The following is a 15,729-nucleotide window of genomic DNA, read 5'->3' as shown; positions in this document are numbered from 1 at the left end:
GGGGGGAAAGGACTAGGTTAGGACAGTAGATTCTACTAATTTTATTATACCAGTTATGTGGGCAATAGGTTGTAAGGGGGAGAAAAAACCAATCTATCTATCAGGGAGTTGTATATGATTTTGGTTCTCATATTTTGTCCAGGGTACCTCTACCAAGGTCTTTTACATGGGATGAAATTAACATATTTTCATTTTGCACAACCAAGGCAACTCTGCGATGGTCAGTGAAACAGCCGATGGTCAGTGAAACAGCCGATGGTCAAACAGCCGATGGTCAGTGAAACAGCCGACAGATAAGCGATCATAGACTCCTCTCCATCTATCAGGTGGCTGTTGCAACTCACTGGCAGACTATCAATTACAGCAACTACTGGTCTCCACACTAGTGTGCTGAAGCCACAGGTTACTATAGGCAAACTCCATTATAAATGTCAGACATTTCTCACCAGCCAAATCAACTGGCATTCAGCCGGATCCTGCCACACATTCCAAACATGTCTGCTACGTTTATGGGGACATGGATGATAATGGGGGAGGGGGAGTGGAGGGAGAGAGGGGGTGGAGGGAGAAGAGAGGGGGCAGGGATAGATGTGGGTGCACAGAAAAATTAGCCAAATCTACATCAATTTAAACTTCAAAAATTTCAAAAGCACTTCTTTAAAAAAAAAAAAAAAAAAAAAAATTTACATGAAATTTATTCGCCAAATCAAAATCCTGGTAATCCAGCGTGTTGAATAACGATCTTTTCCATGGTTTCATGCAAAACATTTAGTGTGTCTTCTGTTCTACTGGAGATGCATGGCACGGCTCACTGGGTTGGTGGTGGGCTCTAAAGATTTGCAAGTAGGGAGTCCTTATGACACTTAAATTTTTTAAACCAAAATCTCACACTGAAATATACTGGGTTTGGATTATTTTCATATGTATGGAAAGACAACAGATAGTGAAAATTAAAATTACTAACATTAAAATGAGTGATTTGTAGGGTCATGCCCGGGCAATACAATAATAGTTAAAGATTGTCCAGGACAATGAGTTAGTGGTGAGTTGTTAGTGGTTAGTGAGAGAGAAGTTGGGGTAGTGGCTTTACACCTACCCAGGGTTTCTGCCAGACGGCAAAAATGGATATGGCGCTATACCCAAAACATTTGGCAGATTTCGGGGGGGGGGGGGGGGGGGGGGGGGGGGTAGTTAACATTTTGACAAAATTAATTACTGTTATTATTACTGTATGATTTTCTTAACCCTAACCCTAACTGTAAGCCATTTTCTTTCTGGGGGAGGCCCCCCATACCCCCTGTTGACTGTGGTTGCATTCAATTCCATAGGGCCATACCCGCTGGGTCGTTAAACTCACTGGGAGCCGGTACCAGGATGCGAACCCAGTATCTACCAGCCATTGGTCTAGGCCTAATAGTCCTGCCCTCTTATTTGCCAAACTGATACATAGCGTATTAACCGGTTGCACTGTACGTGTTTCAGTTGTAACCAACTCACCTCTATTTCTTCCTTTCTTCTCAGCTGTTCGTTTTCAATGCGTAATCTTTCCAAGTCCTTCTGTAGCGTCTGACATTGTTCTCGAACTTTCGCCTTCTGTGTGGCCAATTCCTAACAAAGGAAAAGAAATATTTAATTAGTAACACCACAGTACATTTTAAATTATGGCTATTTGGAAGGAAGTCTGGCTATTTGGTGTTTACAATATAGTAATTTTGATATTTGGTCTGTGAAAGAATATTTGTTTTATCAACAGAGAGAAAGAGACGCTGAAAGAGACGCTGAGAGAGAGAGAGAGAGAGAGAGAGAGAGAGAGAGAGAGAGAGAGAGAGAGAGAGAGAGAGAGAGAGGGAGGGAGGGAGGGGGGGGGGGGAAGAGATAGGGAGAAACTTTGAGAGGGGAGTGGAGAGAGGGAGAAAGCGAGACAGAGGCAGGGGAGAAAGATAAGGAGAAAGAGAGGGGGAGAAAGAGAGGAGGAAGATTTAGCCATTGGTAGGACATTACATACCAGGGCCTTTGATGTAGATGTATCAGTTGTCATACAATGATTAGGCACAGGAACAAAAAGAATAATATAAATATCTATTTAACTGTCTATAGAGGGCTATTGATCTTGTTACCCATGACACCACATCCAGCACCTTCCTCCCCACCCACCCACCTCTAGGATATCATTTGAGAAATAACACAAAATTGAAACCCACCTGTTTGAGGGCAATCCTCGCCTGGATGAGAGAGTTGAGAAACCCACCTGCTTGAGGGCGATCCTCGCCTGGATGAGAGAGTTGAGAAACCCACCTGTTTCAGGGCGATCCTTGCCTGGATGAGAGAGTTGAGAAACCCACCTGTTTGAGGCGATCCTCGCCTGGATGAGAGAGTTGAGAAACCCACCTGTTTGATTCGCCTGGATGAGAGAGTTGGAAAACCCCACCTGTTTGATTCGCCTGGATGAGAGAGTTGAGAAACCCACCTGTTTGATTCGCCTGGATGAGAGAGTTGAGAAACCCACCTGTTTGATTCGCCTGGATGAGAGAGTTGAGAAACCCACCTGTTTGAGGGCGATCCTCACCTGGATGAGAGAGTTGAGAAACCCACCTGTTTGAGGGCGAGAGTTGAGAAACCCACCTGTTTGAGGGCTAGAGTTGAGAAACCCACCTGTTTGAGGGCGAGAGTTGAGAAACCCACCTGTTTGAGGACGTGAGTTGAGAAACCCACCTGTTTGAGGGCGATCCTCGCCTGGATGAGAGAGTTGAGAAACCCACCTGTTCGAGGGCGATCCTCGCCTGGATGAGAGAGTTGAGAAACCCACCTGTTTGATTCGCCTGGATGAGAGAGTTGAGAAACCCACCTGTTTGAGGGCGATCCTCGCCTGGATGAGAGAGTTGAGAAACCCACCTGTTTGAGGGTGATCCTCGCCTGGATGAGAGAGTTGAGAAACCCACCTGTTTGAGGGCTAGAGTTGAGAAACCCACCTGTTTGAGGGAGAGAGTTGAGAAACCCACCTGTTTGAGGGCTAGAGTTGAGAAACCCACCTGTTTGAGGGCGAGAGTTGAGAAAATCACCTGTTTGAGGGCGTGAGTTGAGAAACCCACCTGTTTGAGGGCGATCCTCACCTGGATGAGAGAGTTGAGAAACCCACCTGTTTGATTCGCCTGATTGAGAGAGCTGAGAAACCCACCTGTTTGAGGGCGATCCTCACCTGGATGAGAGAGTTGAGAAACCCACCTGTTTGAGGGCTAGAGTTGAGAAACCCACCTGTTTGAGGGCTAGAGTTGAGAAACCCACCTGTTTGAGGGCGAGAGTTGAGAAACCCACCTGTTTCAGGGCTAGAGTTGAGAAACCCACCTGTTCGAGGGCGAGAGTTGAGAAACCCACCTGTTTGAGGATGTGAGTTGAGAAACCCACCTGTTTGAGGGCGATCCTCACCTGGATGAGAGAGTTGAGAAACCCACCTGTTTGAGGGCTAGAGTTGAGAAACCCACCTGTTTGAGGGCGAGAGTTGAGAAACCCACCTGTTTGAGGGCTAGAGTTGAGAAACCCACCTGTTTGAGGGCGAGAGTTGAGAAACCCACCTGTTTGAGGGCGATCCTCACCTGGATGAGAGAGTTGAGAAACCCACCTGTTTGAGCGCGAGAGTTGAGAAACCCACCTGTTTGAGGGCGAGAGTTGAGAAACCCACCTGTTTGAGAGCGCGAGTTGAGAAACCCACCTGTTTGAGGGCGTGAGTTGAGAAACCCACCTGTTTGAGGGCGATCCTGGCCTGGATGAGAGAGTTGAGAAACCCACCTGTTTGAGGGCGAGAGTTGAGAAACCCACCTGTTTGAGGGCGCGAGTTGAGAAACCCACCTGTTTGAGGGCGATCCTGGCCTGGATGAGAGTTGAGAAACCCACCTGTTTGAGGGCGATCCTGGCCTGGATAAGAGAGTTGAGAATCCCACCTGTTTGAGGGCGAGAGTTGAGAAACCCACCTGTTTGAGGGCGATCCTCACCTGGATGAGAGAGTTGAGAAACCCACCTGTTTGAGGGCGATCCTCGTCTGGATGAGAGAGTTGAGAAGTTCCTCTTGTCTCGTCCTCTGTTTTGAGAACTCGTGTAGAAAGCCATCTTTCGCTTCCTTCGTGTTGGGGACCTTCCCGTCCAGTGCGCGCCGGATCATCAGTAACTCCAGCTCTAGAGAGCTCTCAGGGAAAGGCGACTCCGCAAACCTGGCTTCTTCTGCTGTAGAAAACAATGAAAAGATGATTTAACAGGGTCAAGCAGGGTTCGAAACAGCAGCTTGCGAAAAGCAGTCCATTTTGTAGAACTTGAAATAGAAATTCAGCTCTTCCAATCACTTTGTCAAACTATATTATCATTGAAAAATTACACCATTTTACTGTCAGAAAGTCACACGATTTCACTATTAATAAAAAATCACACTATTTTACTGTCAGAGTCATATTATTCCTCTGTCAAAAAGTCACACTATCTTACTTGTCATAAAGTCACACTATTTTAGCACTGGAAAATCAAACTAATTTACTGTCAGAAAGTCAAACAAACTTTACCGTCGGAAGGCGACGACTGACACACGGATGAGTCGTCAGTGTCGGTGGGCAGGTCGTACTCCCGGTATTCCTTGCTGGTGCGTGGGGATGTCATCGTCTCGCCAGCGTCGCTCTGTTTCTTCACCGACGTCGACGCACTGACAGGGAGATCGTCGTCATCGACGTCAGATTTGTCTTCCTTCTTGTGTTCAGGCGGGGCAAGAGACACGTTCGGAGTGAAATGACGCTCGTATCTGAAAACGGTTGGGGCTCTTTTTTATTTATTTATTATGGAGTGAAAACCCTCAAAACTGGACAATGATGGAACCAAGTAAAAACAGCTGGGCCGAGATTTTTGAAGCTATCTTAGTGCTATATCGTAAAAATCAGACTTATTTTTCTTCTTGTGTTCAGGCAGGGTGAGAGACATTTTCGGAATGAAATGACACTAGTATCTGAAAATAGTTGGGGTTCGTTTTTATATATTTATTATGGAGTGAAAGCCTTCAAAACTGGATAATGATGGAACCAAGTAAAAAGTCTGAGCCAAGATTTGTTAAGCTACTGTAGCATTTACAATATCGTAAAAATCAGATTTGAATGGACTTTCTTCTTGTGTTCAGATGGGGCGAGAAAGACGTTCAGGGTGAAATGGCGCTCATATCTAAAAATGATTGTTGATTTTTATTATTAATATAGAAGTACATTCAGCGAGAAATGTCGCTCATATCTGAAAAGGTTGTGTTTTTTTTAGTTTTTTTTATTATACCCTCAAAACCGGACAATGAAGGAACCAAGTAAAAAGTCTGGGCCCCATTTTTTTAATCTACCTTAGCACTATGATATCGTAAAAAAACAAAGACTTATTTTCCAGTGGGGCAAGAGACACGTTCAGGGTGAAATGGCGCTCGTATCTGAAAAGGTTGGAGGTTTATTTAATTATTATTATAGACAAACGTTTGGAGTGAAATGGCGCTTATACCTTAAAAGTGTTTTTGTTTAGTTTTTTTTTTTATTATACAGTGAAAACAGGACACCCATGGGACAAAGAAAACAAGTCTGGTTACAAGGGGCATCCAGTTCTGTTATACTGTGGGTCCAATTTTAAGGGTTTTCACCATACTTCATGACAGAAGAAGAAAAAAAGTTTGTTTTGATTAACCACACCACTAGAGCACATTGATTTATTAATCATCGGCTATTGGATGTCAAACATATGGTCGTTTTGACACAGTCATAGAGAGGAAACCCGCTACATTTGTTCATTAGTAGCAAGGGATCGTTTATATGCTCCATCCCACAAACAGGATATCACACACCACGGCCTTTAATATGCCAGTCGTGGTGCACTAGCCGGAACAAGAAATAACCCAATGGGTCCACAGAAGGGGATCGATCCCAGACCGACCGTGCATAGAGCGAGCGCTTTACCACTGGGTTACGTCCCACCCTGACAGAAGAAATGCTTTTTTGTAATATTTGTTCATTTATTATTATACTTCATGACAGGACAAAGAGTATATACTTTAATAGTATGAAATAATAACTTAAAAAAGAAGAAACAATAGAAAGAAAAACTACATTTCTTTTCATGTTCTCATGGCGAAATGGAAGGAAATGTTTTATTTAATGACGCACTCAACACGTTTTATTGAAGGATCTTTTATATGCAACATCCCAGACAGAATAGTACATACCACGACTGGTAATCAAAGGCCGTGGTGTGTGTGCTATCCTGTCTGTGGGATGGTTCTTATAAAAGATCCCTTGCTGCTAATCGAAAAGAGTAGCCCATGAAGTGGCGACAGCAGGTTTCTTCTCTCAATATCTGTGTGGTCCGATGCCATATAACCGTAAATAAAATGTGTTGTGTGTGTTGTTAAATAAAACATTTCCTTCGTTCCTGTATGAAGGGTTACCTTTCAGACTCTGAGTATGGAATCACTCGCTCAGGATTGAGTAAAACAGGAGGCCCTTTGTGCAAGTATGACGGCAGAATTCCAGGCACGCTGAAAATAAACATATAAAACATTATGTCATATTAAACAGCATAAAATTACACTGCCAACAGGCTAATCCCTTTTAAAAAACCCAATTATACTTTCATCTTCAGATAGAACATGTTACATTTTTCCATCAGCAGGAAGGGATTTTTAAATTCACTTTTACACAGACACCAGTCCTTCACATCCAAAAACACTATTTTCATCTTAGAAGCATTTTGGGTTGTTTTTTTGTATCTGCTGCAAGCTGCTTTAACTGGAGCCAGAAGTCAGTCCCAGTGTTTCAATATCATTACATACTGATTCAGTGATTGTTCAATGTGCATTATTCAAAACCTGGTGCACTGGCTGGAGCGAGAAATAGCCCAATGGGCCCACCAATGGTGATCTAACGTAACAACAGTTATTGCTTCCATCTTGATTGTACATACATGCATGCGAACTAATTATTTTACAACCTGTGTAACAATACACTGTCAACACACAACCCATACATTAACCGACATTTCATTCAATTAAAACCAATACATCATACGATGCACTAGGATGTCACATCTGGGTCAAATAGATTTCTAAAAGACTCAAGGATTTATCCAGATCTACCGCTGGTCTGAACATACATGTAGGCCCCTTCTCTAAAAAAAACAAAAATGGCACTAATAAGTTCCAAAATTACCTACATTTATATCTAATTCCATCTGTTTTAATAAATTAATTGGTTCTAATAAAAAATGACACTAATAAGTTCCAAAATTACCTATATTTATATCTAATTCCATCTGTTTTAATAAATTAATTGGTTCTAATAAAAAAAATGGCTCTAATAAGTTCCAAAATTACCTACATTTATATCTAATTCCATCTGTTCTAATAAATTAATTTAACAATGGTATATTGCATCATTCAGTGGCCTGAAAACAAATCCCAAATATGATTTACTTGTGCTAATTGTCCCAATCCCATCAGATATGTGATCCTGGTGAAATATCCTGGATAAATCCCACCAGATACGTGATCCTGGCGAAATATCCTGGATAAATCCCATCAGATACGTGATCCTGGCGAAATATCCTGGATAAATCCTACCAGATACGTGATCCTGGTGAAATATCCTGGATAAATCCCACCAGATATGTGATCCTGGCGAAATATCCTGGATAAATCCCACCAGATACGTGATCCTGGCGAAATATCCTGGATAAATCCCAGACACATTTTTAGACCAGAGGGTGGGACATAGCCCAGTGGTAACACACTCGCTTGATGTGCAGTCGGTCTAGGATCGAACCCTGTCAGTGGGGCCATTGGATTATTTCTTGTTCAAGCCAGTGCATCCACGACTGGTGCCACCCCCCCCCCCCCCCCACCCCCACCCGCCGACTTGTTAAGTGTCATAAGTGTCACTGCTCACACAAGACCTTGCCTGTTGGTTTTATTTTGTTTCTAATGAAAATATTAAATTGTTTTGATTAAATTTTATTACCGTAAGTAGTGGTATTTGAACCGAATGTATCATTAGAAAACCGGCCTCGGTGATGTCGTGGTTAAGCCATCAGACATACGTCTGGTAGGTACAAGGTTTGCAAGTCTGTACCGGCTCCCATCCAGAGCGAGTTTTAATTAATGACTTTAGTGGGTTGGTGTAAGACCACTACACCCTCTTCTCTCTCACTAACCACTAACAACTAAACCACTGTCCTGGACAGACAGCCCAGATAGCTGAGATGTGTGCCCAGGTCAGTGTGTTTGAACTTTATTCCGATGTAAGCATGAAATTCAGTTGGAATGAATGAATGAATGAAAGAATAATTCAGAAAGTTTCCAAATGAATATGGAATATGATAACACTAAGAAAGAAATGTTTTGTTTAACGACGCACTCAACATATTTTATTTACGGTTATATGGCGTCAGACATATGGTTAAGGACCACACAGATTCTAAGAGGAAACCCGCTGTCGCCACTACATGGGCTACTCTTCCGATTAGCAGCAAGGGATCTTTTATTTGCACTTCCCACAGGCAGGATAGCACAAACCATGGCCTTTGTTGAACCAGTTATGGATCACTGGTCGGTGCAAGTGGTTTACACCTACCCATTGAGCCTTGCGGAGCACTCACTCAGGGTTTGGAGTCGGTATCTGGATTAAAAATCCCATGCCTCGACTGGGATCCGAACCCAGTACCTACCAGCCTGTAGACCGATGGCCTGCCACGACGCCACCGAGGCCGGTAATAACACTAAGAAATGGACTGACAAATGTTAACTTTGCCTATTTTGATTGACTGGTTTAAAAGATACCTTGCTCCAAATGGAAAAATGTAGCAGGTTTCCACTCTAAGTCTATGTCAAAACTACCAAATGATTGACATCCAACAGCCGATGATTAATGAATCAACGTGCTCCAGTAGTGTTGTTAAAAAAAAATTTAAAACATTTTAGCACATCATGGATTTTTCGCCATGGTCCCATGTCTGATAGGATTGTGAAAATTCACACGAGTATAAATCATACTTAGGATCTTTTTCTCAGGCCACTAAATGATGCAGTACACCACTTAAATCAATTTATTAGAATAGACACAATTATATATATATATATTCAGACGTTTTAGCAAAGAAACTGAATTTTCAGCGCAACTTTCTTTTGGGAAGGGGCCTATTTTCGGACCCACAGAAACTTTGGATAAATCTCTACATGTACTATAGCATCGCTCCTTTCAGGGATGTGACAGGGCCTGGAACAAAACAGCTTACTGCAGCCAGGGTTCAGGGGCCGCTCAAGGGCCCTTGAAGGAAAATTGTTGTTTGTAACCCCTAGAAGTGCCAAAAATTGCATTCAGTGCTAACAAATCTGAACTGGTTATAACTTATAATATAAGGCACACATCATAAACTTGAAACTGTGAAAACATGCAAATGAACCTTGTGTGGTCAACAGTATTGAACATCATGTTTTTGGTTTTTTAGACGAAATGGAAAAGCGCATTTACGTGTTGCAAATGATACTGTTGTTGAAAACAAGTTTGCAAGTTGAGAACAAGAGGCAGTGTTGCGTCATAGCTGTGACCTACGTATCGCTGATGACTTAAGTTAGCTGTTGACATAACAGCCACTGTTCTTACACTTAATTAACCACCTATAGTGAAGCACTGATTATGATGTTAAAACATATCTAGGGGAAGAAATGGGGGGGGGGGGGGGTTTCATAGGGAAAGATAAAACATTTTCCCCCCACTTCTCTCTGCCCATATGGGTAATAATAAGTACTACCGGCGGCAACGGTATTATCAATGTGGATAATGATAATTACAACTGACACATCTCTGACAATCGCCAGCAGCGACGGTATTATCAATGTGGATAATAACAAGTAGTACTGACCCATCTCTGACAATTGCCAATGGCGATGGTATTATCAATGTGGATAATAATAAGTACTACTGACCCATCTCTGACAATCACTGGCGGCGACGGTATTATCAATGTGGATAATAATAAGTACTACTGACCCATCTCTGACAATCGCCGGCGGCATGATCTTCCCCTCTTTTATGGCAGTGAGAACGCTCGGCGACCAGGGTCTGAAAGCAGACATGGAAATCAGGGGCAGATCCCGCCATGGTATGTCGGGGGGTGACGGCGTGCAGTCGTTTTTCAGCCTCTTCTCGTCGCACCCTTCTGGTTCCGGACTCTGCAAAAGAAAGGAATGTTTTCAGGTTTTTTAGACAGTTTAAAAACTGTTTCTAATTTTCATCATTATTCATACATACCTCTCCAATTCTGCAGTGGAGGAGATCACTCAGGTTGTATAGCATTGTTGTGCTAGCACAGTAAGTTGAATAAGACTATTAATGTCATCAACACATCATGATTTGTCCATGGATATTAAGAAAATAAATGTTTAGTAACACCCCTGCACATTGCTTATTCAATGACTAGTAGCAAACGCACGGGGTGGGGTGGGGGGGTGGGGGTGGGGGTGGGGGGGGGGGGGGGGGGGGGTAACGACACCACTGGAGCACATTGATTAATTAATGATTCACTGTTGGATGTCAAAACGGAGGGGACGGATGTAGCTCAGTAGTAAAATGTTAGCCTGATACATGACTGAGCAAGCATCGAACACCATCGATGAGCCCATTGGGCTAACTCTCAAGGACACCACAATAAATAAATAAAAATTAATTTACCTAATCAATACTAAACAAACCTATGTGGGTTGGTAAACTGCAGAAGATTTTACCACTGAAAACTTCAATCACTCTCAATGATGTATTCCCAAGAACAAGAAAAAGTAAGAAAAAAAGCAGATAAGTCTACTCCAGGGTAAAAACATTTTTAGATGAAGAGCCATAATCAATACTAAACAAACCAACGTGTTTGCAAACGGGTGTTTTCACTACTGGAACGCTTCACACTCTATTACTCAATAAAGTATAAATTTTTAGGAAAAATAAGAAAGAAAAAAAGCAGGCAAGTTTACTCGGGGTAAAAACATTTTTAGACAATGTGCTGTAATCAATACTAAACAAACTAACTTGTTAGTAAACTGATGTTTTTACTACTAAAAACTCCACACTATTACTCAATAAAGTATAAATTTTAAAGAACAAAAAGCAAAAAAAAGCAGGCAAGTCTACTCAGATTACATACATTTTTAGACAATGTGTCGTAATCAATAATAAACAAACCAACGTGTTTGCAAACTGCTGATTTCACTACTGAAAACTGCACTCTATTACTCAATAACATAATACCTTCAAGACGTAAATAAAACCATAAGCAAGTCTACCCTAGGGTAAAATTAGTTTTTAGACACTGTGACCTTTTTTTTTTAAGGACATTGCAAGCATAATAATTCCACCACAAGGCAGGCATTCTGTATGTGTAATGACCGACATTTTCTAATCTTTTATGTAAAGTACACTGGGCTCCATTGTGCTGTCGGTCTCCGTGTTCACAATTCGTTTGTGGTATGGCGTGACTTCAACCGTCGTAGTACTGGGTGCATTCAGCGATTAAAGTGGATCGAGCCAAGCCAGTGGGAATGTCTTGTGATGGCCCTCACCTTGTTTGTTCTTTCTTGCATTACTTTTTTTAATGCAGACAGTGAAAAAAATGTGTAGTGTGTGGTATAGCTCACGTACATGGTACACACTATATGGGATATCGTATTTAATCTATGCCTGTATTTTATATCGAATTTAACCTATACCTGTATGTTATACCATATTTAACCTATACCTGTATGTTATGTACAACAGATTAATAAATCTTTCAATTACAATTATTATTATTTCCTATTAAAGTTTACAATTACAATTATTATTATCATAATTATTTACTAAATATTAAACGTTTATAATTAAAATTATTATTATTATTATTTACTATTAAAATTTACAACTATTAGTAATATTAGTAATATTTATTATTAAAGTAAGAAAGTTTGTTTTGTTTAATGACACCACTAGAACACGCTGATTTATTAATCATCAGCTATTGGATGTCAAACATTTAGTAATTCGGACACAGATTTAGAGAGGAAACCCGCTATATTTTTCCATTAGTAGCAAGGGATCTTTTATATGCACCATCCCAGACATGATAGTACATACCACAGCCTTTGATATACTAGTCATGGCTGGTACTTGTGTCACAGGATCGAACCACCTCAGTGGGTCCCCATTCAAGCTGCTGCGTAAGGAAAAATGTAGCGGGTTTCTTCTGATGACTACGAGTCAGAATTACCAAATGTTCGACATCCAATAGCCGATAATTAATAAATCAATGTGCTCTAGTGGTGTCGTTAAACAAAACAAACTTTTTAGTCATGGCTGGAACGAGAAAAAGCCCAATACGCCCACCGACATGGATCAATCCCAGACCGACTGAAGTTTACAATTACAATTATTATTATTTACTATTAAAGTCCTACACGTACACATTACAACACCACTGGGTGGAGTCAAATCTACAGGTAGCCTGACTGAGGTGTTTGGGTCCTTGGGGTCGTAAGATCAAATCCCCTCAGTGGACCCATTCTGTGATTGGTATTTCAAAGGCCGTGGTATGTGCTATTCCATCTATGACATGGTGGATATAAAACATTCTTTGCTACTAATGAAACCATGTAGCAGTCCCATAATGACTAGAAGTAGTTTTGTTTGTGCGTCGCTCGCATAAGTATAGTTTGCGTAACCCATTTTTTATCTGCGCACTGAATTTATGACATCATTTACATGATCATGAGATGGGTTACATAAAAACAAAATGGGTCACCTGAATTAGAAAATTGTTTTCTAATTTTCATTATTATTCATACTTATCTAGTACTAGCACAACAACAGTAACCTCCCACCTGCCCCTAGGTTTTCCCTGGATTCGGTCGTTACAGACTTTGAATCGAGGATAATGGTCTGCCCATGCGCGGATATGGATATACATCCGGCAAGGGAAGACAATTCTGCAGTGGAGGAGATGACTCAGGTTGTATAGCATTGTTGTTGTGCTAGTACAGCAAGTTGAATAAGACTATCTGTTTTTGCGTAACTCATAAATGGTTCATGCAAATTTTCTGAGACCAATCCAATAGCTGATGATTAATAAATCAGTGTGCTCAAACGTTGTTGTTTTTTAAACAAAGAGATAAAAGCTTTTTCTTTTTTATTATATTATCACAACTCAAAATGAGGAATTCTAAACGAATCTGAAAAATTCAATTACTGCAACAAAGAATAAGATGAAAAGCAGACATTGCTTATTGAATTAATTATCAGAAAGCATATTGCGCATTTGCTGCTGGCCCCAGGCTGAAAATTTCAAGCCCTGCTATATAATCGTCCAGGTAATTTCAACAACCATAGTCTACTTAATTTGATGCTTGCATGATGCGACTGTTCAGAAATTATCAAACTGAGTTGGGGAAGTGGGTGGGGTGCAAAATAGGTGCATGTGGGAAGAATAATTGTTCTAACTAGCATAAACAGTATAATAATATAATTAGTTCAATTTCAAAAACAAAATAATTAGATTGTCAAGGGATGATCAACAATTCATCACATGGGGGAGGCAGGGAGTGGGGGTGGGGGGGGTGGGACCAGTCTCGGTGGTCTTGTGGTTAAGCCATCGGACATAATGCTGGTAGGTACTGGGTTTGCAGCCCGGTACCAGCTCCCACCCATCACATCAGGGAAGGAAGGAAGGAAATGTTTTATTTAACAACACTCTCATTTCATTTACGGTTATATGGCGTTGGACATATGGTTAAGAATCACATAGATATTGAGGGAGGAAACCCGCTGTCGCCACTTCATGGACTACTCTTTCCAATTAGCAGCAAGTGTTGTTTTATATGCACCATCCCATAAGACAGGATAGCACATACCACAGCCTTTGGTATACCAGTCGTGGTGCACTGGCTGGAGTGAGAAATAGCCTCACATGGGGGAGGCAGGGAGTGGGGTGGGGACCGGTATCAATGTCTCGTGGTTAAGCCTTTGGATATAATGCTGGTAGGTACTGGGTTCACAGCCCGGTACCAGCTCCCACCCAGAGCGAGTTTTAACGACTCAATGGATAGGTGTCAGACCACTATACCCTCTTCTCTCTCACTATAACTGCTAACAACTAACCACTGTCCTGGACAGATATCCCAGATAACTGAGGTGTGTGCCCAGGACAGCGTACTTGAACCTCAACTGGATATAAGCATGGTACTAAACCTGAAATGAGCTGTAGTCTACAGGTACAGTGAAACCTCTCAAAACCAGACCCTCTGTAAACCAGAATTCCCTCAAAACCAGACCCTCTGTAAACCAGAATTCCCTCAAAACCAGAAATTGTTCACGGTCCCTTTTTAAAAATCAGTACACAACTTAACCTCTCTTAAACTGGATACCTCTTAAAACCAGACATTTCACTTTGTCCTGAGGGTGTCCGGTTTAGAGGGGTTTCACTGTATAACCAATTAGTAGGTTACTGGGTATTTACTTCAGGCCTCTGAGAACTGAAAATCTGCGTGACCCATTTATCGGTTATGCAGAAAGAAAATCCAGGTAACCCATTTCCTTTTTGTGTAACCCGTTATATATCTAAATAAATGGCAATCCAAATTTTGCACTAACAAAAAATAGGTTACACAAAATTACATTTGTGCGACAAAAGCACAAATGAAACGATCGTTCTCGCAATTTTCGGAGGCCTGTACTTAAGTTATTCTTTGTACTAATTTACCATTGCAAGATGATCTGGATTTTCGAGTGCTGGAGAGGGATTCAAGGACATTCTGTTTAAAACAGCTGTACTGTGAAATGTAGGTTAATTTAAGATGATGAAATCTGAACACACAATTTTCTGTATACATTTTTTTTCACAAACGTCATGTAACCAGATAGGCTGGTTGTCAGCCCCTCTATAATTATATAACTGTGTGTAGATAGGGCCTAAGGTGTATGGATGCCGTGCAAGCAAGGACTGATGATGCTATATATGGGCTTAAAAGATAAAATATTTGAACCATCTTTTCTAAAGTAAATCGGTCAGCTTTCATTCATATGTACTTCCATATCACGCGTGACAGTGAATCGGTGCAGAAGGTTCAAATCCTGCCAACTGACAATCTGTGTTTTTAAACTTTTGTTCTTTTTTGTTAAATTTAAAGGTGGGGTCAACTCAAACAAGAGCCTTATGTGTTGGAAAGATGCATACCCAGACCACCAACACGTACTGACACTTTAACAAATGAAAAATGCGTAATTTTAGAGTTAATAAAAAAAACCATGATTATTCCTGCTAACTGGGGGCAGCCATTTTGTTTTGTTTTGTGACGTCCGGTGGTATAGCTTGGGGCGAAGTGACGTCAGCTCCGTCCATCTGCTCTATGCACAGTGTAAACAAACGCTCTAATTTACGACAAGGCGCTTCGCTTTCATCAACCTGACTTGTAAAACAACATAAATGACTTGATAGTATAATAAACTATTTAACTATATATATTTCAGTTTGCATCAATAGAACGAAATGGAGTTATAGTATTTTTATTTTTTTAAAAATCCAAAGAAAAAATGCATATTATTAGGCCTATTGGTAGGGTATGTTCGACAAAAATGACCACTCACGATACCCAAGTGATACTTTTCTTTTCTTTGGGACAATGTAATTGGTCAGTTTTGTGATTTTAGATGGGAAAGTCTACTTAAT

General features: G+C 41.2%; 1 protein-coding gene across 2 annotated transcripts in view; it reads right to left on the bottom strand.

The window, feature by feature from the left end:
• The window catches only part of LOC121390389 (ski oncogene-like), a 40,284-nt gene that overhangs the window by 2,423 nt on the left and 22,132 nt on the right, over positions 1–15,729 (bottom strand). Inside the window, exons 2-6 of one of the 2 annotated variants that reach the window (XM_041522189.1) lie at positions 10,038–10,219; positions 6,443–6,532; positions 4,545–4,777; positions 4,013–4,212; positions 1,498–1,608 (exon numbers count right to left, since the gene is read on the bottom strand). In XM_041522189.1, the coding sequence (XP_041378123.1) occupies positions 1,498–1,608; positions 4,013–4,212; positions 4,545–4,777; positions 6,443–6,532; positions 10,038–10,219 (816 nt within the window). Of the gene's footprint in view, positions 1–1,497; positions 1,609–4,012; positions 4,216–4,544; positions 4,778–6,442; positions 6,533–10,037; positions 10,220–15,729 lie in introns of both variants that reach the window. The other variant, XM_041522188.1, reaches the window with a different exon arrangement.

Source organism: Gigantopelta aegis, chromosome 15 (genome assembly GCF_016097555.1).
Source record: "Gigantopelta aegis isolate Gae_Host chromosome 15, Gae_host_genome, whole genome shotgun sequence".
NCBI classification, from domain to species: domain Eukaryota; kingdom Metazoa; phylum Mollusca; class Gastropoda; order Neomphalida; family Peltospiridae; genus Gigantopelta; species Gigantopelta aegis.
This window is presented reverse-complemented; position numbering and strand designations above follow the sequence as displayed.